This window comes from Pogoniulus pusillus, chromosome 5, assembly GCF_015220805.1.
Source record: "Pogoniulus pusillus isolate bPogPus1 chromosome 5, bPogPus1.pri, whole genome shotgun sequence".
In the NCBI taxonomy this organism is placed as follows: domain Eukaryota; kingdom Metazoa; phylum Chordata; class Aves; order Piciformes; family Lybiidae; genus Pogoniulus; species Pogoniulus pusillus.
In genome coordinates, this window is record NC_087268.1 from 1,352,880 (window position 1) to 1,377,525 (window position 24,646).

A 24,646-nucleotide genomic window follows, 5' to 3' on the forward strand; every position below is an offset into this window, starting at 1 on the left:
TCAGTGGGGGGTTCCACCACCCACAAGTCCTGATTTGTCACTGCCACTTGGGCTGAGGAGGAGACGCTTTCAGGATGTTTTAAGCACAGCAACACTCAGAGCAATGCATGATTCACCTACAGGCTGCCTACAGCTTAGAAGGCCTGAATGACAAGGAAATCATTGGCCCTGTATGCATGCAGAGCCCAGAGTAAAACGCAGGCATTTGAAATGGCCACGAACTGTTTCAGTGCTAGTCTCTACCGGTGTTATACAGGCAGTGGAGAGAAAACACAAGAAAGGCAGGGAAAGAGCAATGGTGGAAGAATGTAAAACACTGCAGATGACAGAAAAGAAAGTAAAGGTGAAGAGATGCAGTGCAAGAGGAGGGAATGAGAGAAGACAGCAGTAAACAAAACAGTTGGGTGTAACACACTGTATCCAGATACAAAGAACCTAAGACTGAACGTGAGTGATGCTGGCCGATGGCACAACGAAAGAAACACAACAAAACCTGCATGGTAGGGCTTACAAAAAGCATTCAAAAGCTCTGACTGGGATCTTCTCTGTCACTACAGCCACATTCCCAGATCCTACACAACGACAGGAAGATCCAGCTGCCAGGTGTGGTTTCTCTGCAAGCCCAATCTCAACTTTACCGACAGAAAAGCACGAATTAGAAGGCATCTATTGGGGTGTGCTGTTGTATTCTCTTTCCTCCACAGCACTTACTGTGGTGCATAGTGCAACAGCCCATGGACCTGGAAACAGCTTTTCACTCCCTTCATAATCTCCACATGTGACACACACCGCCCAGAAAAGTGACTGGAACTGAGCACCGGCATGAAGGTTATGAACAGACATAAATTTGAGACAAGCCCTGCTGTGACTCTTGCTCATTTTCAGTGAAGAAAGCAAGAGCAAGAACGGCAACAAACCCCAACCTCTCAGATCAAGTTTCAGCCTGCTATAGTCCAGCTTCTAGTAAAGACAGAGCTTAGCATGAGCTGTTGTAGGGCAGATGAGAACATTGCTGCATCTCCAAGCACTAGGGCTGGTAGGAGAAAACAGTCTGCATCTCTGTGAGGCTCCTTCTGTCCTCCAAAGCTCTGACACTTGGAAAACAGAGGAAGCAGTTTGCCAGAGGTCTGTTTGCAGCAACGCTGGTAAAATGCAAGCCCAAGAAAAGGCAGCCAACATAAAACAGCCCTGGCACAGCAAGTACAATGTGAACTCCAGATACTGCTTCTGAGTATCTCCAGGCTGCTGCAGGGCTTGCTATAGGACTCACACACACACACACACACTTTTGTTGGCTGAATCAGACAGAGAGATGGAGGCATTTGTTCAGAGAGCGGTGCAGTAGGTGGCTGCTGCAGCCATTCGGCTTTGCATAACGACCAGAAGGCCAATCTGAGGAGGCTGCCACCACTTCCAGCAGCCCAAAGGATGCCTGTGCTACAGCAACTGCCCTCTCGACCTCCAGAGAGGAGTGGGATTTCCAGAAAACAGAGAGGTTTTGCCCTCCACCCCAATTAGTCTCCACCATCTGTGCAGCACATTCTGGAAGCAAAAGGCAGATCTGAGCTCAGGTTGGGAGATGGAAAAAAAATCCTCTCATGCAGTGCACAACTGTTAAAAAACACATTGCCAAACAGGATTTTGCTCATTCTTGAGCAGCTTCCTTGAAGTAGAAATTGTGGTTAAGTCTTTGAGCAGGCACAATCATCTTGCTTGCATTTGCTGCTGTGACAATTTCCTTTTTGTCCTCAAGAACTCATCAGATAATATCAGTCCTAAACATCTTTAAAGGCTTTTTGTTTTCTCCTTGTTTAAGACTCTCATCTTTGAGGTGGGTTCATATCAAGGCTATGAAAAAAATCTCACCTTGCAGCTGAGGGCAGTTTCTCTTATTTGAGCAGAAGCCATTTTAGTTCCCTGAGAATGAGCACACAAAGGAGCACCCAGCAGGCAACTGAACCTGGCTGCCTCTCCGACAAAAGGCAAAACCTCTGCAAGCAGAGCACCAAGCTCTCTCTGTTAAATTATCTGTGTTTATGTTCTTGTTCTTATACATCTCAGCAAGCCTATGAGTGCAGTAGACATCACCACTGTTTCCTTTTCACAGCCTAGCATCTAATTCCTCTCACTAAAATATCCCAGCTAGGCTCAGACTAGCACACAGCCACCCCTTTATCTCCTCAGAAGCCATGGCTTAGCCAGTGCCCACCTTGAAACCTCAGCACCCTCTCTGCACCGTGCTGTTTGCAGAGCTCAGGATGCCCACACTGCCACCCAAGCAGGCCAACTGTTCTTGGACGTGACTATTGCTCCTTGTATGGAGACCTGCCAGGTGACAGAGCACCAAGCAGGCTACATGCCCACCCAGGGGAGGGCCAGGTGCTAGGCCTGAGTGCTGACAGCCTCCATGTCTCCCTCGTGAAGCGTTTGAAAACTTCTCCCACAGCTACTTCATGTTGGTCCTGGCTCTTGTGGTTCTTTGTGCACAAATGTCCTCAGTGGCAGCTCTGTCTACCAGCCACTGGGGTATGTTCTGCACATCTGAAGATACCTACTGCATCTTAGCCTGCACTCACACACCAGAGGACTCAACAAACAGTCACAAACACAGAGCTCTCAAGACCCAAGCCCGCTCTAGTGTGAGGTATCCCTGTCCATGGCAGGGATGTTTGAAACTGAACGATGCTTGTGGTGCCTTTCAACCCTGACTGATTCTATGTTTCTAAGTGGCTTGACAAGAGGAGATGGCCTCAGGTTGCCTCAGGGGAGGCTTAGGCTAGACATGAGGAGCAATTAGAGGCAAGAGCCTCAAAGAGCTGAAATACCCTACAAAAGAAATCAGCTCCAGCAAAGACACACACCCAGCACCAGTGCATAACAAAGGTGGATGTTGCAATGGTTGCTGAGCCTAACCCTAACAGCCGGGGGGCCAACGAGGCCCCCCGGCCTTTGAAATCCTCCACCAATTCACCCGGTGCACACCATGGGCACTCACCAGGGACGCCAGGCGGAGGATCCCTTGGCCCGCAATGGGCCGAACTGGAGGCTTCCAGCTCCCCTGGGGCTGAATATAAAGGGGAGTGGGCAGGGAGGGCAAAGTGGCCACACCTGGGCTGGGAGGAGACTGCGATAGCCAGCTAATAGAAACTGGCATCACCTGGCGGCAACACAGCTGATGTGCTACAATGGGAAAAGAATTAAATGGTGACTGATTAATCAATGACAAGCATAACAGGTGACAGCAATATCTGTAATCAAAGCTGATTACATTATGCCCAGAACAAAGGGCATCATGAAGACATGTATTTGAGCAAATAATGCTGGCTAAAGCACATCGTTTAATTGATCTGCTGAAGGGGGCAATGCAGTGACTGACAAAATATCCTCTGTGTTAAAAGAGGAGGGGTTCAAAAAAAGCCTGGCTGAGGCACTTAGTGCCAGGGTCTAGTTGATTGGACAGGGCTGGGAGATAGGTTGGACTGGATGAGCTTGGAGCTCTCTTCCCACCTGCTTGATTCTATGATTCTATGATTATTAACTACCTAACATTCAGTAGATACTAGAAGTGGCAAGCTATTGATTTTCTTCTGTCCAGAAACATCATCACCATCATCATCCTTAGACAAGAGCCTCAAATGGGACCTGAAAGAATGAAAGCTGCTTCTGGTTTTAATTTTTTCAATTCATCCACTATTATTTGAAACATTAAAAGAAAAAGCTTGGCTGGTTTACCTTACCTCTTCACTGCAAACTAAGAATGAGTTTTCTTATGCTTCTGGTTTGGAATCCACACAATTCATGCTTCTGATTTCAATTATCAGTAGTCTCACCAGATTGTTCAGAGTGTATGTGAAACTGAAGTGGCAAGACATGGACCATGAATATCAAACACCTCAGTCCTGATTCAGCTTCCTTACACATTTTCCCCTTTGAGTTAGGTGGATTGTTTCCAGGTTTTATTTCATGTTTGTCACCAGTATCGGTGTGGCATTATGTGCAGGTCTGAGAGTTTCCCTCCTCCCCAGTCCCAGCACACAGCTAGGAATGAACCAGACTAACTCAGTCAGCTGGAAGCTAAGGAGTGAAGCTGTATTTACAGCTTGGTACAATTTACAAACAAAATACATACAACACATACAGATACAACTATCACAGAATCAACCAGGTTGGAAGAGACCTCCAAGATCATCCAGCCCAACCTAGCACTCAGCCCTGTCCAATCAACCAGACCATGGCACTAAGTGCCTCAGCCAGGCTTTGCTTCAACACCTCCAGGGATGGTGACTCCACCACCTCCCTGGGCAGCCCATTCCAATGCCAATCACTCTCTCTGGCAACAACTTCCTCCTAACATCCAGCCTAGACTTCCCCCAGCACAACTTGAGACTGTCCCCACTAAATGAATGAATGAGTCTTGTGTGACTTTAAGAAACTAATAGAAGTGCCACTGCACACAGTAGAAACAAAACCGTTTAGAGCATTTGTAAACCTTACCAAGGTGGTATACAGAATCTTTGTTGGATTATACAGGAGATATTGTACCATGCCCTGCAGATTATGGCAAACACTGCTGCAATTCCTGTACCTCCCCCTGCAAAGACATCCTTCAGCTCCAATATAAAATATGTTTTAAGATCTTTTAAAAAGTAAGTATTTTACTCACTGAGATTTAGTCACAGTGAGCTTCTTGGAGGTTTTTTAAGACAGTTCTCCCAATCTCACTACAAAAGAAAGATTTAAAATCTCTTTGTATATTTGTGTATATACTGTAAATATCTGCTTGTATATTCTGCTAAGCCATAAATAATAAGCTTCATTCTATTTCCAGAGCCAGCTGAGTCCAGTCTGGGTGATTTCCAAAGTGTGGCGGGGCAGAGAACACCCAAACCATCACACATGCACACAGGGGAGAAGTGGACTTTATTAGCTGTGCCAAAGAGGATAAAACCAAACATCTTCCCAGCAAAGACAAGCTTTTTGTTTATCAGCATTTTACTGAAACCACTTGAAAACTCACAGACAATCCACATGCAAGGACTGCAAGAACAACAACCAAATCCCAGTGTATTCAGCACAACACTGAGCTGGCTGCAGTACCTCCTTAAGAACATGCTCACTTTGTGATTCAATGTCACGCTGCCAGAGAGAGAACACAGAAAGGACAGACTAGTTCCTTGGAAAATGTATCAGTTAAAGACAATATGCCTCATAACTGAAGTTTTATTTTTTATGCTAAAATAGAATCATAGAATCAAGCAGGTTGAAAGAGACCTCCAAGGTCATCCAGTCCAACCTAGCACCCAGCCCTAGCCAGTCAACCAGACCATGGCACTAAGTGCCTCAGCCAGGCTTTGCTTGAACACCTTCAGGGATGGTGACTCCACCACCTCCCTGGGCAGCCCATTCCAATGCCAATCACTCTCTCTGCCAACAACTTCCTCCTAACATCCAGCCTAGACTTCCCCCAGCACAGCTTGAGACTGTGTCCCCATGTTCTGTTGCTGGTGGTCTGGGAGAAGAGACCAACCCCCACCTGGCTACATCCTCCCTTCAGCTAGTTGTAGACAGCAATGATGTCTCCCCTGAGCCTCCTCTTCTGCAGGCTGCACACCCCCATAAATCTATCTGGGAAAAAAAATACAAACTTTTGTTTTCTAAAAATATGCTCTGTAACTATTTAGTTACTTGAGTTGGCACAAGGTTGAGTTGTGCCACTCAGTCAGAAAACAGGAAAGCCACTCTCAGCTTTCTTATTCAGTTGGAAGTTCTCTTGGAAGAAAAATCTCTTGTTTGTCAATTTACATTAAAAAATACTCATAAATAAATTATATGAAAGGATTAGGTAAGAATAAAAGAGATCTGGCTCCTGACTCTCATAAAAACCAGTGGTAAATGCTCCACACACTTAAGCAGAAACTGCTGGCTTTTCTAATTCATCAACAGATGAATTTTATATCTGTCTCCCACTGATAAAACATTCACATTCAGGGCATGAAAGCAAATGGGTGAAGAACCTGCAGCATGTGGAGTCTGAGATATTTCCTTGTTCACAAAGTGTTTGATATCACAGTCAGAAGAAGGTTTGGAAATAATTAGAAAGTATCAAACAAAAGTCAGAATTTTCATGAATGAAAATCTTTACAGTTTGAAAGCCAGAAGTAGGGAGGCACTTAGTGCCATGGTCTAGATGACTGCATAGGGCTGGGTGCTAGGTTGCACTGGATGATCTTGGAGGTCTCTTCCAACCTGTTTGATTCTATGATTCTGTACATTACTGATTCTAAAAAACCCTAACATTTTACCCCCCAAAATAGCTACCTTTATATAGGATACATATTCTAACAGACAACAATGCTATGCAAGTATAACAGCTCTAGCTGATGAATGCTGCCAAAACTCTGCCACTAAGTAAATGTTGATATTGCACAACATTCTATTGCTCTGGACAACCTGGGTTGAGTATTGCCAGCAGTATCATGGTCCTCTGACACACATGCCCAGACAAGTTACTTCCAAGCACCCAAGAGCAGTGTGTGATCAGTGTTTTTATGATCCTTCTAGTTTTGCCCAATCATCCATTTTAAGGCAATCCCATCACCACCTCAAATTACCTTTCACAGCTCTAAACATCTCCTAAAGGCTCAATTCCCCCATGATGATGTCTAGTATCTGCCATCCATTACACAGCAGTGTCAGGTGCCTTACGTCTTGTTCTGCTTCCTCTTTAAACCTGTCCCTCTATACCTTTCCTCTCTCAGCTTTGCTTGCATATTGTCTAAACTGTCTCTGATGAAGGATAAAAATGAAATGTGATGCTGTAAGCAAGACACTGGAGCAAGATGCACAAGGCAACAGATCCTGAGCTCAACACAGCCTTCCTGTGTGGCTGCAGGACGTGTGTTATTTGTTATGAAATTTGAGTTCAACTGGGGCCAGCAGCAACCCTCCTCACTAGCTTTTTGCTCAAGGCCTTCTTCAGTGAATTTTCATTTCTCTGGGGCTTCTCTTCTTTTCATCTTATAGTCTGTGTAGACTGCAACTGCCACAGAAAGGAAAGATGGTTCTTACCCAATGAAATGGGACAGGATCTTTTTGTAGATCCCACTGTGATAATGTAACTAACTATTGTTAAGCCTAACTAATAATGCCTATAAGTAGCTAGGTACTTATAAAACTGTTTGGTTTTGATACAACCACTTGTTACCATCCCTCAAATCTCAACACTTCTTCTGAAGGGTCTGATCCTGCAAATACACAAACACAAGAGTGATTCACTGTGATCAACCATGGCAAAATCCATGGGATTACACACATGGCTCCTGCAAAGGATTACGACTGGACTATGTGTGAGCAGCACAAAGAAATCTCACATACTGACCTCCTGATACAACTGTTACTGCCCCCTGGGAACTAAAGAGGGAAGTTTACAGAGACTTCCTCATTCTATCAAGAGACTGAGACTTCTCAAATTATCCTTGCAGTATGGAAGAGGAACTGGAATTAGTCAGCACTTCAAAACTGTTGACTTTTAATTGATTTCATTGACTATTATTAACTGCAATCTGTCTACAAGAGACTAATAACACCCTGGAATCTCTATGTTCTTTTTGTGTGTTTGTTTACAAGGCAAGGAATATACTAAATGTCCTTGCCATTTTCTCCCTCTCCTTTCCTAACCTGTAGCCAAAATGACAAACTATTTGGTGGAGTGCAACAGGAAGGTAGTTAGCATTTAATGGCTGGTTAAGAGTGTGTGTGTGTGGCATCCATAGGTGTTCTGCTATCAGGTGGAAGACAGAAGCTGAAATGAAAGGGGTGAGTGGTGGCAGGCTCACAGCCAGGGCAGGGATCAAGTGCACATAGCAACATCTTCCACAAGGAAGAAGAGTTCTGTTTGTTGGAGGCTTGCTCCTGGTAGGAACAGAGGGTCCAATATATAGGGCTGACTCTCATCACGGGGAAATCTGCAGCCTTCCTGGAGCTGACATCAGGGATATCACTAGAGAACTCCTCAGCATGGTGCACCATGACTATTATCCATTACTGATCTTCCAAACAGGTGGGAAGGAAGCTGCATCCCACAGTCTGAGGGGAGTCAAGAGAGATTTCAAGGCCTTGGGACGGTTGCTGAAAGAGGCTGGGGCACAAATTCCAGTCCCCAATAATGCTATGGTAGGGAGTATAGGAATCCAGTCCATAAATACCCGGCTCCAAGACTGGTGCTACAGGCAGGGGTTTGGGTTCTTTGATTATGGCTGGTTTTATAGGACACCAGGACTGAGGGTAGTATGTGGGAAAGGCTTTATCTTGCAGAGGAAAAAGGATTCTAGGACAAGAACGAGCAGGGGTCACTCATAGAACTTTAAACTGGAATCAAAGGGGGATGGGATTGTATCTGGGGCTGCATCAGTGGAGCAGTGTTTTAGTGCTAGTGAAGGCCTCTTACCCCACAAGGGTAGAATTGGCATGCTCAGCTCACACCATGCAAAGCCTGTACACCAATGCATGCAGCATGGAGAATAAACAGGAGGAGTTAGAAATCCATGTGTGGTCAAGGGGTTGTGATCTGGTGGCAATTACAGAGATGTGGTGGTACAGCTCACACCACAGGAACGTGGTCATAGTGTTTGCATATGTTTTAATGTAGTTATTTTACTCAGCACTGCTCAGGCCACACCTTGAGTGCTGTGTCCAGTTCTGGGCTCCTCAATTCAAGAGAAATGTTGAGGTGCTGGAAGGTGTCCAGAGAAGGGCAACAAAGCTGGTGAGGGGCCTGGAGCACAAACCCTGTGAGGAGAGACTGAGGGAGCTGGGGGTGTGCAGCCTGCAGAAGAGGAGGCTCAGGGGGAACTTCATTGCTGTCTACAACTACCTGAAGGGAGGCTGTAGACAGGTGGGGTTGGTCTCTTCTCCCAGACAACCAGCAACAGAACAAGGGGACACAGTCTCAAGGGGGCACAGCCTCTGTGCCAGGGAAGGTCTAGACTGGATGTTAGGAGGAAGTTGTTGGCAGAGAGAGTGATTGGCATTGGAATGGGCTGCCCAGGGAGGTGGTGGAGTCACCATCCCTGAAGGTGTTCAAGAAAAGCCTGGCTGAGGCACTTAGTGCCATGGTCTGGTTGACTGGCTAGGGCTGGGTGCTAGGTTGGCCTGGATGAGCTTGAGGGTCTCTTCCAACCTGGTTGATTCTATTAATGTTTGTTACAATAAAAAAAAAAAAAAAAAAAAAAGAAGAAATTAAAAAAAGAAGAGAGAAAGTTTATGTAATGCTCTATTTGCATCCTTAATATGTTTTGTTTATTTTAAAGCCCAGGAGCTGAGCATGCACATTACTGATGCAGAAAGCATAGCAAAGAACAACAGGCCTTTTCAGCTGAAATAATGAGTGCATTCAACCAATTTTTTTTTCCTTTTACATTAGAAATTAGAAAGTTAAATGTCTATGTTAATATCAGCTGTAGCAATATGAGAGGAGGTGGCTTCAGTGCACTACTCTCTGTTTTGAACACTCTGAATCTTCTCACAACACTTCTCAAACATATTGAAAATTCTGTGTGACTTAGGTGTCTAGCTCTAGGAGAATACTTTGAAACTCAGGATTTTAGCATTCATGTTATTTTCACCTGAATCCTTGAGATAAGCAGGTGATGGAGAAAAAGTGAGAGAGAGCTTTTGTTGTTTGGTTTTGTTTTTTTAATCACCAGTGACCTAGAAAACCGCTGGACTTCATAATGATCTTAGTTCAGGTATAGTATTGGCTACTTAGATCATTTACCTAGCATGAGTTCTTACTCATGCCACATCAACTGTCTTTATTCAAGTGTTACCATTAATTTCATAGTGTGCATTACTGTAACACAGCAGAACTTTGCTCAATTCATCTCGAAATGTTTGGCTTTTTGACAGGTTCACACAAGTCCACAGCAAGTTTCATACAGGCAATCACAGAATCACAGAAACATGCAGGTTGGCAAAGCCCCTCAGGACCACCAAGTCCAACCTATAACTCTACAAGATTCAGCTTAAATCATATCATAGAATCATAGAAGCATAGAATCAAGCATCATTCAAGAGGGCTGTTGCTTAGGCATATCAGTTTTCTCCCAAGCCTCTGCAGCACAGTCCTGGCTTTCCCCGTGCAGACAACCAGCGACAAGCCCGGCAGATATCTGCAGGCAGGGAGCACATAGACCTCAAACCCCTTTTTTTCTACAAAAATACGGTTGTTTTTATTTCAAACAGTGTTTCTCCCATCTGTGTAACCGTTTGCAGAATGCATCTTTAAAAGTAGGCATGCAGAACTGGAAAAGTTTGCAACCAGGATTAAATAGCCACTATTTTTAATGATGTGACAGTTAAAGTAACCATAGCAGCCTTTTTTTTTTTTGACTAATCCAATAAAAATGAAGATTGAATTGAACATTTCATGCATGTTTCACATCACTCAGAAAATAAAGTACTCTTGAATTTTCATTGCAGTAGCTGCTTTTGTTACTGAGAGTTCTTTAAGGCACCAACAAATGGAGCAAACGCACTCACTTACAGGACACTTGCTCTCACCACATCTGAAGGATGCACAGGAAAACAGAAAATGTTATTTGGCATGCCTGAATAAAAATTCATGCAAATAACTGGGTGAACAAGAACATCATACAACAGCAGAAAACTTCTAAAAGAAGCCTAAATAGTTGCTAGTGGGTTTTTCCCCTAGTTAAACAGACAAGTGAAAATTCCCCTTTGCATGTAAAACATGCAGGATTTCTGGAGCAGAATTACTGTATGGGCTGGTTTCCAAAAACACTGTGGCTAAGGAACATAATTAGATGCCAAAGATGGAGATTAAAACACAAAAATCCCTAAGAGTAATGAGATTCATTTGATAATTGTATGAATGCAAGATAGACATTGTGCTTTTAATTTGTTCTTTGATCAGTGAGAACGTAGCTTTGTGGACAACTTTCCAGCAGTACCCTGATCTCAGCAAGGACTGCTTTCAGGTCACTAGATAATTTGGTGGGTTATATTCCAGATGGATGATTAATCCCTCAATCCAGATGATCAGGCAACCATGGCCAACACATCTTCATGCAGGGCAAATACAAGGGAAAAGACCAGTTCTCTTTAATGTCTTTATCAATGATCTAGATGAGGAGATCAGGGGACCCTCAGGAAGCTTGCAGATGAGACTAAGCTGGGTGGGAGTGCTGGTCTGATGGAGGTCAGGAAGACCTGGTAGAGGGACCTGGCCAGGCTGAGGCCAATGGGATGAGATTCAATAAGGCCAAGTGCACCTGGGTCACAACAACCACAAGAACATTCCAAGCAGGGGCAGAGTGGCTGCAAACTGCCCAGCAGCGAAAGACCTGGGGGTGCTGATTGGCAGCAACTGAACATAAGCCAGCAGTGTGCCCAGGTGGCCAAGAAGGCCACCAGCATCCTGGCCTGGATCAGCAATAGCGTGGCCAGCAGGACCAGGACAGTGATTGTCCCCCTGGACTCAGCACCAGTGAGACCATACCTTGAGTACGGGGCTCAGTTTGGGGGCCTTCACTCCAAGAAGGACACTGAGGTGCTGGAGCACAAAGCTGGTGAAAGGTCTGGAGCACAGCTTTGGTGAGGAGCAGCTGAGGGAACTGGAGGTGTTTAGTCTGGAGAAAAACAGGCTGAGAGGAGACCTCATTGCTCTCTACAGTTCTCTGAGAGGAGGTTGGAGTGAAGTAGGTGTTGGTCTCTTTTCCCTAGCAGTAAGGTCTCTTTTCCCTAGCAGTAAGGATGAGAGGAAATGGCCTCAGGTTGCTCCAGGGGAGGTTTAGGTTGGGTATGGGAAGAAACTTCTTCACTGAAAGGATTCTCAAACAGTGAAATAGGCTGCCCTGGGTGGTGTAGGTGTTCAAGACAAGACTGGACGAAGCACTTAGTGCCATGGTCTGGTTTGTTGGCCAGGGCTGGGTGCTAGGTTGGAGTGGCTCTTCCAACCTGGTTGATTCTATGACTCTAAATAAAGGTGAAAGCACAGGTTTTCTACAGACATAAAGTACTGCTTTCCTTACCTTTTTTCATTATTACAATTTTTACATTTTTTGTATTAGAAATTCTCAGATTTTTGTGTAGACTTTTAGTACTGGACAGCTAAAAAACACAGAAAAGGAACAAGACTTGCAATAAGATCCTGAGCAGGAGTAGCACCAGTGTGCAGTCTGCTCAGTCTCATTTAACCTAGCAAGACATCCTTGTTAATGCAGCCATATTGTCACCTGCTGGATGGTTCAGATAATCAATCTGAAATGTGAAATGACAGAGGACAGCCCCATTTGTCACAGATATTTGAAGAACAACAAAACAAAACAACTCACCATTATTCACCAGGACATGGAGTGGACAATTCTTTGCTCTAAACCGCTGCACAAATTGCCGTATAGACTTCATGGAAGTCAAATCACAGTAAGAAAACTCCACTGGAAAAGAAGAGGAGGTGAACAAACCCAGAGTTAAGTCAATTACAATAATATAAAAACCCAGTTAAAGTCATCAACAAGGACTCCTGTGATAATGTCACCAGGAAAGTACAGCTTCAGAAATAAACTAGGCTTTTCAAACCTATGGGTGAAGCTGGTCTCAGAAGGTTCCTTCTTTCCCATTCCTTTCTTCCTTCATTTCTATTTTCAAACTATTGATTATTCACAGAGCAAATCTGAGGAATGCTGCTGCAAGGAGGTGAAAAAGGGTATTGGACAGAGAAAATATGTCCCAGTCCCAATGTTTGTTGAACTGATACCAATTAAGAAGAGGGGCTACAGCTCGTCAGCTCTGGCTAATCAAAGCAATGCAGCTGGAAGAGGAAGAAGCAGCCACATGAGGCACAACAACCTTTCCCTGTGTATCTGATATGTTGCCCTGTGTTTCTTTCCAGATTATCTGCTGAGTGTGAACTGAACAGCGATGGAGTCTGACATATTATGAAATAAAGAAAGATGTAAAACAAAGTGTCCATACAGCAAGTCAGCCAAGTTACCTCCAGTTACCTATAGCAAGCATGGCATCACTTGTGATGCCATGGCTTCAGTGGACATCCACTTGGTGTCCAGGTCACCTGGCAGCAACAACCAGTTACATAAATGCCTTCTGAATGTTGGTAAGAGTCTCTAACATGTCTCTAAGAGAAGCATCCTTTGTCCAAGACATTAGTCATCCACTGACCTCTGCTAGACAGGATATTAGGAAATGGAAAGGACCCAAAAAGTTCATCGAGTCCAACCCCCTTGCCAGAGCAGGACCACACAATCTAGCACAGATCACAGAGGAGCACATCCAGACAGGCCTTGAAAGTCTCCAGAGAAGAAGACTCCTCAACCTCTCTGGGAAGACTATGCCAGTGCTCTGAGACCCTTACAGGAAGGAAGTTCTCTCTTGTGTTGAGGTGGAACCTCCTGTGCTGCAGCTTACACCCACTGTCTTATCACAAGGAGCAAGTGAGAAGAGCCTGCCATGGAATCATAGAATCAACTAAGTTGGAAGAGACCTCCAAGATCAGCCAGCCCAACCTAGCACCCAGCCCTATACACTCAACTAGACCATGGCACTAAGTGCCTCAGCCAGGCTTTGCTTCAACACCTCCAGGAACAGCAACTCCACCACCTCCCTGGGCAGCCCATTCCAATGCCAATGCCAGTCACTCTCTCTGTGAAGAACTTCCTCCTAACATCCAGCCTATACTTCCTCCCCATACACTCTCCACTCCTGATCAGCCCTCAGATGTTTATGAACATTTATTAAATCACTTCTCAGTCTTCTCTTCTTCAGACTAAGCAGCCTCAGGTCCTTCAGCCTTTTCTCATAAGCCATGCCCTCCTGTCCCCTCATCATCCTCCTAGCCCTCCACTGGACCCTCTCCAGCAGATCCCTGTCTCTCTTCAACTGAGGAGCCCAAACTGAACACAGTATTCAAGATGAGGTCTCAGCAGGACATGTGCTGGACACACTCTTCTTAATACACCCCAGGCTCCCATTGGCCTTCTTGGCCACAAGGGCACATTGCTGTGCCATGGGGAACTTGTTAGCCACCAGCACCCCCAGGGCCCTCTGCACAGGGCTGCTCTCCAGCAGTCACCTCCCAGCCTGGACTGCTGCAGTTTGTTACTCCTCCCCAGGTGCAGGACTCTGCACTTGTCCTTGTTGAACCTCATCTGCTTCCTCTGTGCCCAGCTCTCAGCCTGCCCAGGGCTCTCTGGATGGCAGCACAGCCTGCAGCTGTCTCAGCCAAGCCTTCCAGCCTGCTGTCAGCAGCAAACTTGCTGAGCAGACTCTGCCTGTCTGTGCCCTCATCAATGTCATTGATGAAGATGTTGAACAGGACTGGCCCCAGCACTGATCCCTGGGGGACACCACTGGTTACAGCTCTTCAGCTGGACCTAGTACCATTGATCACCAGTTTTTGAACTCTATCCTGCAACCAGTTTCTAGCCCACCTCACTGCCTGCTCTTCCATCCCATACTTCCTGAGCTTGCTCACTAGAATATCATGGGAGACAGTGTTGAAGGCCTTCCTAAAGTCAAGGCAGACTACATGGTCCCCAGAATGGTTCTGGTCACCACAGCTGAGCCCTGGGACTCCACATCCTCTCTTGATTTTTAATTGCTTTACTCTACCCTTTCACCTTGTAGACCAAGTGCTGCTCCCCTGTGCCCCAGAGGAAGGAACAGCTTCCCCCAGCTATTTTTATGAAAGGAACAGCCTTTGAAAGAAGGGAAAAAAGACAAACAGTTCTTCATACACACTGAAGAAAGCCTTTCTGACAGAACTTTAAACTCTTTGCAAACAGTCTCCAACACAGGCTGCGACAACAGACCTTTCTTACTCCTTTCCCTGTGATTCAGTTCCCCAAACTGTTTCATCCTGTCACAACCAAGGCTGGCAGCTATAATGCCTCTTTATAGTATGTCTGTACAATAAGAGTTCAAGAAGGCCTGCAGGCACAACAGCAAGATAAATAACAGAAGACAATCACAGCTGTTATTAAAATAATTTACAGGAGAGCAGTTCCATCAGCTCCCTGCAGTCCTGCAGTTTGAGGCTTTAATAATCCTTATGTATTTTGAACCTAGACACTGTAAAGCCCCTGAAATTGTCTTAGTGAATTTATATAAATTACTCAGTGGCCTTTCCCTTTCTCTTTTCTGTTTTTTTTTTAAAGACTGCTTAGATTCCAGTTTTAAGATAGTATAAACACATTTTTTTCCCAAGTGTTTCTGAAGGCACACCATGTTGACAACACTGACCCCTGAGTAACAGTGGACAATTTCTTTAGCTTCTTATAGACCTGTGGAAGGTCTGCAGTTTTGGTTAATTCCACTGATGCACTGCATCTGGAGTGGAAAGAAAACGTAGAAGTTATTAACCCCTGTAACAGAAGAGAGTTGTTCAGGCCATTCCTCTTGTGTGTAGTTACATAAACCCACACGAACAGCACTGGAATCGCTCACGTACACAAAGCCTGATTGTACCTACTTATTAGGAACCAGGGCAACAACAAGTGGAGCAAAGACCTAGGCAAAACTTCGACTGTTGTTGCACTACTTCTGCACATACACAAAGCCTGGTTGTAACTACTTATAAGGAACCAGTGCAACAGCAAATGGAGCAAAGACCTAGGCAAAACTTTGCTCTGACTGTTGCTGCACTACTTCTGCACGTACACAAAGCCTGGTTGTACCAACTTACTAGGAACCAGTGCAACAACAAATGGAGTAAAGACCTAGGCAAAACTTTGCTCTGACTGTTGTTGTGCTACTTCTGCAGGCAGCCAATCAAGAAATGAGACTAGGAAATGCATGATCAGCTTCTTAGGGAGGCAGTCAGTCACACTGCCAGTGAAGGAATCCCTTCTTTCACAAAACATTCATCTTGTTAGAGAAGGCATTGCTCTTTCATTAACTGCAGTATTCTGTAGCATAGTGCAGGGTCCAACCACTTGTCTTCATGACCCATATGGACTATGGCTGTTCCTGATTCTCCTGGATTCTACTGGTGCCGCTACCCGTGCAAGAAAAACAAGCCTCTGAGAACATTCTCTAACACCTCCCCTCATCTGACCTTGAAATTGTCCTTTTCTGCATTGACAGTAACAATGGTGGCTAGGTAACCAGTGTGCCAAGCCCAACTGGTGCAATCTCATCTTTCCTGGGAATTCACTTTTACCTACACCTTTCTGATCTCCCATCCCTTAACACTGCAGTTTCACCAAGCAAATGCTGTCCTTCATTCTGATTGCACAGTGCCCAGACTAGTGGCATGCTAGGCCAAGGCTATCATTACTTGCCTACTTGGCAAGCAAATCATCATATTCAGTGTCTGTAAAGCACTGGCTGAAGTTCTCATTTGTGCTTATTTGTGCATGGCAGCTCCTTGCCACAGAGGCATTTTCACTGGCACAGGTGCTGTGCCAACCAAGATGCCATCCCACTCAAGAGAGAATGCCAAAACATAGTACCCCAGGTCCTGTCTTGCCTTGGTACAGATGCTTCTTGCCCTGAACAGATGCTAAGCTTTTAGTTGCCCTATGATCTGAGTGTTCAGGGTTTTTTAATCCATGCACTGAAGAATTGCAGATTCAGAAGCTAAGGATGATGTTTCATTTCTAGACTATTTTGAAGCATGCACAAATATACTAAGCTTGCCAAATTTCAAAATGTCTTAATTAATGAAGACTGATGTTCAACAATGTCAGCAAATGACCAAACTTGAGGTAGCAATGTGACTTGAAACACTTTTTAGAAACAACAATGGCAAAAGCTTTCCTGGATAGGAGGGATATGAGCAAAAAGAAGATGTGAGACACCAGCAAGCAAACTGAAACGTGCCAAAACCTACATTTAGATGTGTTACTTCATACCTTTTGTGTTTGTCTGCCATTAGGCTTCAAATTATTCAAGTACCTAATAACTGACAATAGCAGCCATTCTGCTTTTGAGTTTAATAATACAACAGGCTTTCAAAACTAACTGATTCATTTGATTTTCTGGAGCTATTCATATGGACATGGAAAGGAGAATCTACACGGACATGGAAAGTAGAATCTACATGGATATGGAAAGGAGAATCTACACGGACATGGAAAGGAGAATCTACACGGACATGGAAAGGAGAATCTACATGGACATGGAAAGGAGAGTCTACATGGACATGGAAAGGAGAATCTACACGGACATGGAAAGGAGAATCTACACGGACATGGAAAGGAGAATCTACACGGACATGGAAAGGAGAACCTACACGGACATGGAAAGGAGAATCTACACGGACGTGGAAAGGAGAATCTACACGGACGTGGAAAGGAGAATCTACACGGACGTGGAAAGGAGAATCTACATGGACATGGAAAGGAGAATCTACACGGACATGGAAAGGAGAATCTACATGGACATGGAAAGGAGAACCTACACGGACATGGAAAGGAGAATCTACACGGACATGGAAAGGAGAATCTACACGGACGTGGAAAGGAGAATCTACACGGACGTGGAAAGGAGAATCTACACGGACGTGGAAAGGAGAATCTACACGGACGTGGAAAGGAGAATCTACACGGACGTGGAAAGGAGAATCTACACGGACGTGGAAAGGAGAATCTACATGGACATGGAAAGGAGAATCTACACGGACATGGAAAGGAGAATCTACATGGACATGGAAAGGAGAATCTACATACAGACATTAGAAATTCCTGCTTGTTTCCTTCTTTATTCCTCAGGATGATATGAACACTGTCTGCTCAAAGAGCTATTGTTAAAACAGGGCATTTCACATTGCCACTTCTTAACCACGTAGCTTTAAGCTATTGTACTTAGAGAAATGGGGGGGGATCTTCAGCTTTCTGATTCTGTGTGGAAGAGCAATAAAAGGCAATTTCCTCTCAAACCCTGAGCAGCCTGACTTCGGTACTTGCAGCTTCCACAAAAGAACTATGTGGCCTCGTCCAGTGATCCTATAACTTGTTAAAACCATCGAACACCTTGTGTAGTCAAAAGAAGAAGAATTCCAAAGCAAGAACAATTCCACCAGCACCAGCACCTCCCATTACTGACAAAGTATCAGCTCAGCACAGGAAAGCTCCTGGCACAGCTTCACAGATGGTGCTGCCTGAGCACTGGGATGCAAGAGCAGCATGCGAAGGAGGCGTTTGTGACGGCTAGCTGCACAAGCAGGCAGGAATGCTATTTAAACACACTACCACCTTAGCACAGTTCCTGCGTACAGGACACGTTCTGCATTTTCTAAGCATGCAAGTAGTGCTTTGCTGTATAACAGCTGACATTTTTCTGTGAGCAGGGATGGGGCTTGAAAAGAAATAAACTGCCAGCACCTCGTCAGAGGATTAATCTTAGGGGATGGTGGCAGCAGCACAAGAGCAGTGGGACACACAGCCAGCTCTCAGAATGAGAAAGGTTATCCCATCTTCCCAAGAGAATATACTGACTCCAGGTTATTGACTAGGAAGGCTTTGTTTCTTCTAGAATAGCAAATAAAATAACAAACATAGAAGATTTCCACAGATGTTGAATGGAAATTAGATGCTATCTCCATTTTCCTCCTCATGAGTTCAGGTGCTCATCACCCAGGTTTCTGACTGCAGAGACAAAGCCCCCTAGTTGCTATAGTAATACTTTGTTTTTACCCCACTGAAGAGTTTTGGGAAACCCTTCTGCCATCATTTCTATCTGTGAATGTTTATGGGTGCACCTTCACACAGGTTGAAAGGAAACATGGGTTTGGCTCTTCAAGGGACCATTTAGAGACCCAGAGAGAAATTGTAGAGCAACAATGTGGCCTCATTGCCCTCATCAGCTTCACTCTAGGCCTGATATTTGGAAAAGAAAAACAAACAAACAAAAAGTGCTGCACTGGAAATGCTTCTCATGTCTCTTTTAGAGGCAGTCTTCATCCCATTCACAGGTAAGTGTTTTTCCTTCCCTCTACAGGAAGCAGAAAGAAGAGCAGAAGCCCAGGTAAATTCTGCCTCATCATCACAGAAGAGCTCAGAGTGAGAATCCGAAGATGCATGATTTGTGGATAGAACAGAGGATGGTTTAGAATCCTCTCCTTACTATTATTATCCTCACTGCAGGACGGGTTGGCCTAGATGACCTTCAAAGATTCTTCCAACCCAAACTATTCTATGACTCTCTTTACTTTTAGATGTATTTTCCTCTTGCTCCCTGGTGAACAGATTTTTATGCTAAATTTCACTGCTGTATTTTGTGAACTGTAGATAGGTTTCTTTTTCTTTGTGGGTGACATTTACTCCTTACAGTGCCTTAGCTCTACACTGTGAATTACATCTCATTTAAAGCCTCAAAATACATGGCACATATGTGGCATGCATTAGATTGTCCTCATATTGACACTTTCCATTGGGAACGAAACTCAAAGAGCATTTTGGAAGTAATATAGAGTCAATCTAGTAGAGAAGATAAAACTCAGCTAGGCTTTTACAAGACAGCAAAATGAAAATGTACTTCAGAGAAAGCTAAGAGCATGAGTCTTACCAGGAATAATGCAGTCCTCAACTGATTGAAACTGGTATTGTTGTGGAGCTATCATTTGTTTCCAGTTTCTCAGCTCTGAACTTGCACATTCCCAACGCATCTTGGGGTGCATGGCTTAAAAGTAAGATGTCAAATGGTATAATTTGATAATCAAGGACACACATACTAATAGGAAAGAGTAACAGCCATGACAAAAAAGTAGCCCAGAGATCTCCTGCTGGCAGCCTTCTCCTTCAGACTACCCTGACTGAAACATGACTCAATACTCTTGAGCTGTTCCTCTCTTGACTTGCAGAATTTATTTTCTCTATGAACAGCTCACTGTTCACAAGCAAATGTGATTTACTTATTCAAAACATCTTCTCCAAGCTATCTAAACCCTACCAAATTCAGTTTCACTTGCTTTCCCTCAGATTCCCTTGGGGTTTCTTTAATTTTAGAATATGAAAGTTTTCACCTTACAAAATAAAATACCAAGAAGAAGCCCTCACATTCCAAATGTATTCATTTCAGAGAGAGAATCAATATGAGCTTCAGTGAAGAAGCAGCTGTTCAGAAAATCTGGGGTTTGCTAAAACAGGACTATCTTAATTGCAGACACTCATGGAGACATAATATCTGCAGAACAGACTTTTTTAGTTGCAACAGTAATGAACCTTCAAAACCAATTAGCCTGCTTTTGGACTGAAATAGCTCAGTGCTGATGACACACCAGTTCCCACAGTGGCCAAGAACTGAGCTGAAACACTCACTTGTCTTTGGTGCAGGTCTGGCTTCCCCTCTTCTCATGGATGTAATTATCAAGACATCTGAACTGGCTCGTTGTGGCTGGATTTCTTGCTAACAGAGGACGTGAATTGCTAACCATGAGCAGCCTGTGCTGCAAAGTGTCCTTGAGTCCATCCTGGAGGCAGGAACTAAGGTGGTGAAGCAAACCCCCCACATGCAGGAGGCAGGATCTGCTCGCTACAGGAGGCTGACCCTGCAAGTTGTTTATATAAGCTTAACCTATCTGTACCTCACACATAGCCTTAAGCCTATCTGTGCCTTCCACATGTCCCAGTCTTAAGTAAGCTAGCTAGGCATGCCTCTTCCAAGTTGGCATATAAGCTGCTGTATCACTGCAATAAAGAGGTCATTGGAGAAGAATCATCTAACCATATTGGTGCTTGAGCTGTTACTCTGGGGTGCAACACTGGCAGCTCTTAACCTTCAGTCTTCTAAATTTCTATTGCTGATCTTTAAAAACAGGTTAAGACCTGTGCTCTTCAGTGGCAAGTACCACAGGTTTTAGGCAAAACTCAAAATGCAAACAGCATGTCCTAGTGGGCTGTGAGGGAGTTTCTTTCCATAAGCTAATATCAGACACATAGTTGGAGAGCTGAAAAAAGAAATCCCTTCTAATAGGGCTGCCTGTCAGTGCACTGTCTCGATATTTCGTACGTGAAAACAACTTTCAACACACAGCCAGACATTAACACCAGGGAATCGTTATACAAAGGGGAAACAACCCTTCCATTGGCTGCATTTCCTGGGTATAGCTGCTTATCATTTCAAAACCACCAAAACAAAAACCTTCCCTGGGAAGAAGTATGTTTTCAATCAGCTTTGGTACTACCATGAAAACAGTGCAGCAAATATTCTGCTCCACACCCTCTGAGGTAACCCAGAGACTGGTAGTGTCTGCTTTGTAGTACTTCAAAGACAACATCCTTGAAGAGCCAAAGGAAAAAAAAACAAAGAAGGGAATAACATTTCCAAACTCCAGGCAAGAGTAACTTTGAGCTGACCAAAATGCAACACCTTTTGCTCCAGACATGAGAACTATCTAGAACACAAATTTCCACAGAAACAACCTTCCTTTGCACCAGAAGTTGTATGACTTTTTCACCACATCAGTTTTGTAAGGCAAGCTCAAGCAGCTCTCAAATTCAGCCTCAATCAATTTTGATGGGGTTCTTTGCTTGTTTGTTGGTGTAGTTTTGTTGGGTTTTTGTTTTTTTTTTTAAATGGTCTTCACACAGATCACTGAGTCACTCCTCCCCTGTGGCAGCAGAGGCAGCAGAGCTGGCAGAGAGAAGGCAGCAAGAGCAGACAGCTTGGGTGGAGGAGATGTAAAAGGCAAGGGCTGTCCCTTTCCACCAATGATGCACTTTTAGAGGCCAGCTAGCCCTGCTTCTGATCACCTGTTGTGGTTGCTGCTCCCCTCTCACATCTTTGCCCCCCTACTCCACTCACACAGGTCTGGTGGTGCAACTACTTCTCCTGTCTCACAACAGTCACTACCTCAGACATCAGCTAGAGTATAGCAAAGAGTACCGATGCTGTCATTCCTTTTCACTCTTCCAACAATCAGAATGCATAGGTTGACTTTTTGTTTTTCTCCAGATCTGGCATTAATCTGCTTCTCTTTCATGCTTAAGCAAGCTTAGGTCTGTGGAGGGCTTCTAAGATATGATTCATCTGACTCGTTTCACAAAACTAGTTTAGGATGAGATGAATCATGTCCTACAACTGTTTGTTCCCCTCCACAGACTGCAAAAGGAGCTTGGGGACACTGACTCAGATCTAAACCTCTGCATTATAAAGCTCAAAAATTAGATCATTTGAATCCCAGTGTTCAGTTCCAACTAATAAGGAATAGAAGGAGAGAAAAACCAGAGAAGTAGGCATGCGTGCGGATGACTCGGTGTTCTTCACCACACTTAGGGTTAGGCAGAAGAAAACAACCCAAGAGTGAGAACTTCCAAGAGGATCTTGCCAAAGGCTTGCAGCTAGCTGGGTAACACAAGGAAAATCCACGCTGGAAAAAGATAAGGAGTCTTGCAGGGAGTGTTTAAATTCTGTTCATGTTGTGAATATCTCTGAAATAACTGTGACCTCTTGACAGAAAAACTGAAGTGGTGTTGCACACTCTAAATGATGCACACCTGAGAGTCAAAGGAGGCAAAGATAACTGTAGTGGTTGGGTTTAGTGTCACTATGTACATACAAGCACATAACCAAGACTAAGCTCAAGCAGACTGCAAAACATTATAATTTCTAAAATAACAACATCATAACTACACATCCCAGGTGAGAACTGGCAGTGTTGGTGCCGCTCTAGAAATCACACAGCTCTCACAGATGCTAATCTGCTGCAGCTATCTTACAAGCTAGCAAGGGGATAGGAGAAAGGTGTGCAGAAGTATGAAATACCAAGAACAGAATCAGTCTCCTGATTGCTGATTTGCCCTGCACACTGGATTTCACCTCCTTTCTCTCTTCAACACAAATAAGTATTTCTGATCTTTTTAGGGATGTATTCACGTAAGAATATGCATTTGTAATTGATTTTGTATCTACTGAAATGCAAAAATTGATCTGTGACAAATAATTATTAAGAACTCTTAAGAGGGAAAACACAATGACAATTTGCTAAATTGATTTAATGGCTGACTTAACTTTAATTAATGGTAAATTATTTATTCCAAGTTCCTTAATCATTTTCTATTAACACAAGAGAGCATCAATCTTGGTTGAGCTACTGAAATCACTGCCATAATAAACAATAAAAGCTGTTATCTCATCTATATGATTTTGTCTGGCTTTGTGGAAGAGAAAGCAAAAGCAACAGAAGACTCTGGTTTTGACTTTACTGTACAAGCAATCTATCTTAGTTAGGAAACATGGAGTGAGCAGACTGTCACAAACCATGAGTACATCTGCATGCAGCATGTCACATCCCTTCATAACTCTATCAATTTCTACTTTAGAAATAGTTTTTTTTTCTCTTATGAGAACCATGACTTCTGACCTAAATTATTAATGGCTACTTTATGGATCTTATTTTAGTAGTAGTAGTAGTAGTACTGTCTTCTACTATAATCAATAGAATCATAGAATCAACCAGGTTGGAAGAGACCTCCAAGATCAGCCAGTCCACCCTAGCACCCAGCCCTGGCCAGGTAAGTTTATTCAGTCTTTTTTTGTTGAAGTACACTCTCTGTTTACCTCTGACAGCCTTATCTACTTCAGCTTGCATTCCCCTTTGTGAAAACACAGAGTAGGAGAGCATCCTGTATTTTACATGGAATTCAACATGAGCTGGTGCTGATATTTCCTAATTTCTCTTGGGTACAGAACACCAAATAACTCTTAGGATCATTTATGTTTTTTGCAGATCTATGCAAGCCTATGTCACTACAGCAGTGACTTATCTTTGTCACCTTTAGTCATTCTAATAACACTGAATCCCCTCATGTCCTCCTTTTCCTTGTTTTTTTTTTTTAAGAGATGAGTTTTGTGTTTGTAGCTGAAAACTTATTTTATGTTATGGACCAGGAAAGTCTTTTGATACCAGACAGACAAAAAAAGCATCTTAGCATTAACAGTTTGCAGCTTCATAGCATACTTTTGCTGAATTTCATTGCACCACACAGAGCTTCATTGGAGATGATTAAAATTTAATATTGAGGCATTCTGCTAAGCCATGATCTGCCCTTAAAATTCTTTTGTGTCTCACCATACCAACCCAGGGAAAGATCAAGTATGACAGGACTGGAAAAGTTCACATTTAAGTCATGCTCTTTGTCTTCCATACAAGGCATGTAGAAAAAGTTAACACCAAATACCACAGCAGCTCTTTAGCATGCTACCCTTTCTTCTTTGCTAGATATTTGGGGAAATATAGGAAGCAAAATAAGAGCACAGAAGGGCATTCTTTGGAAGGAAAGGTTACCAATCTCACAAAATTGCAAACCCCAAAACACATCTCAAACCAACCAACCGACCAACCAAAGCACAACCACCCAACAAGCAAAAGCAGAAAACATATGGCAAGCTATAGTTATGCAAGGGATGCAGCAGCAACAATTAATTGGACTTGAATTAGTTGGAAACAAATTAGAGTAGAAAATATTGAACTTTGTCTCAGGAATTCTTCAGTGGCCATGAGAAATTACGAGAACAGATACACAAAAAGAGGGTTGGGGTTTGGGTGGGGTTTTATGTTCTGGGTTTGTGTGCAACATGGATTTCCTTCTTTGGGTTTGATCTATGTTCAGGTAGTTCCTGCACTGATCCTCTACCAGCTTGCTTGACTTTACGAGCAGTGGGTAACTGA

General features: G+C 43.8%; 1 protein-coding gene across 7 annotated transcripts in view; it reads right to left on the reverse strand.

Annotated features, from left to right (window-relative positions):
* Positions 1–24,646, reverse strand: part of DHRSX (dehydrogenase/reductase X-linked) — a 139,795-nt gene that overhangs the window by 39,390 nt on the left and 75,759 nt on the right. For 6 of the 7 annotated variants that reach the window (XR_010302285.1, XR_010302286.1, XM_064143003.1 and 3 more), the window contains one exon: positions 12,354–12,455. The exons of the other annotated variant lie outside the window; for it this stretch is intronic. Coding sequence is in view for 4 of the 6 variants with exons in the window: in XM_064143003.1 (XP_063999073.1) it covers positions 12,354–12,455 (102 nt within the window). In the remaining 2 variants the exon portion in view is untranslated. The remainder of the gene's footprint in view (positions 1–12,353; positions 12,456–24,646) is intronic. 7 annotated transcript variants of the gene reach the window in all.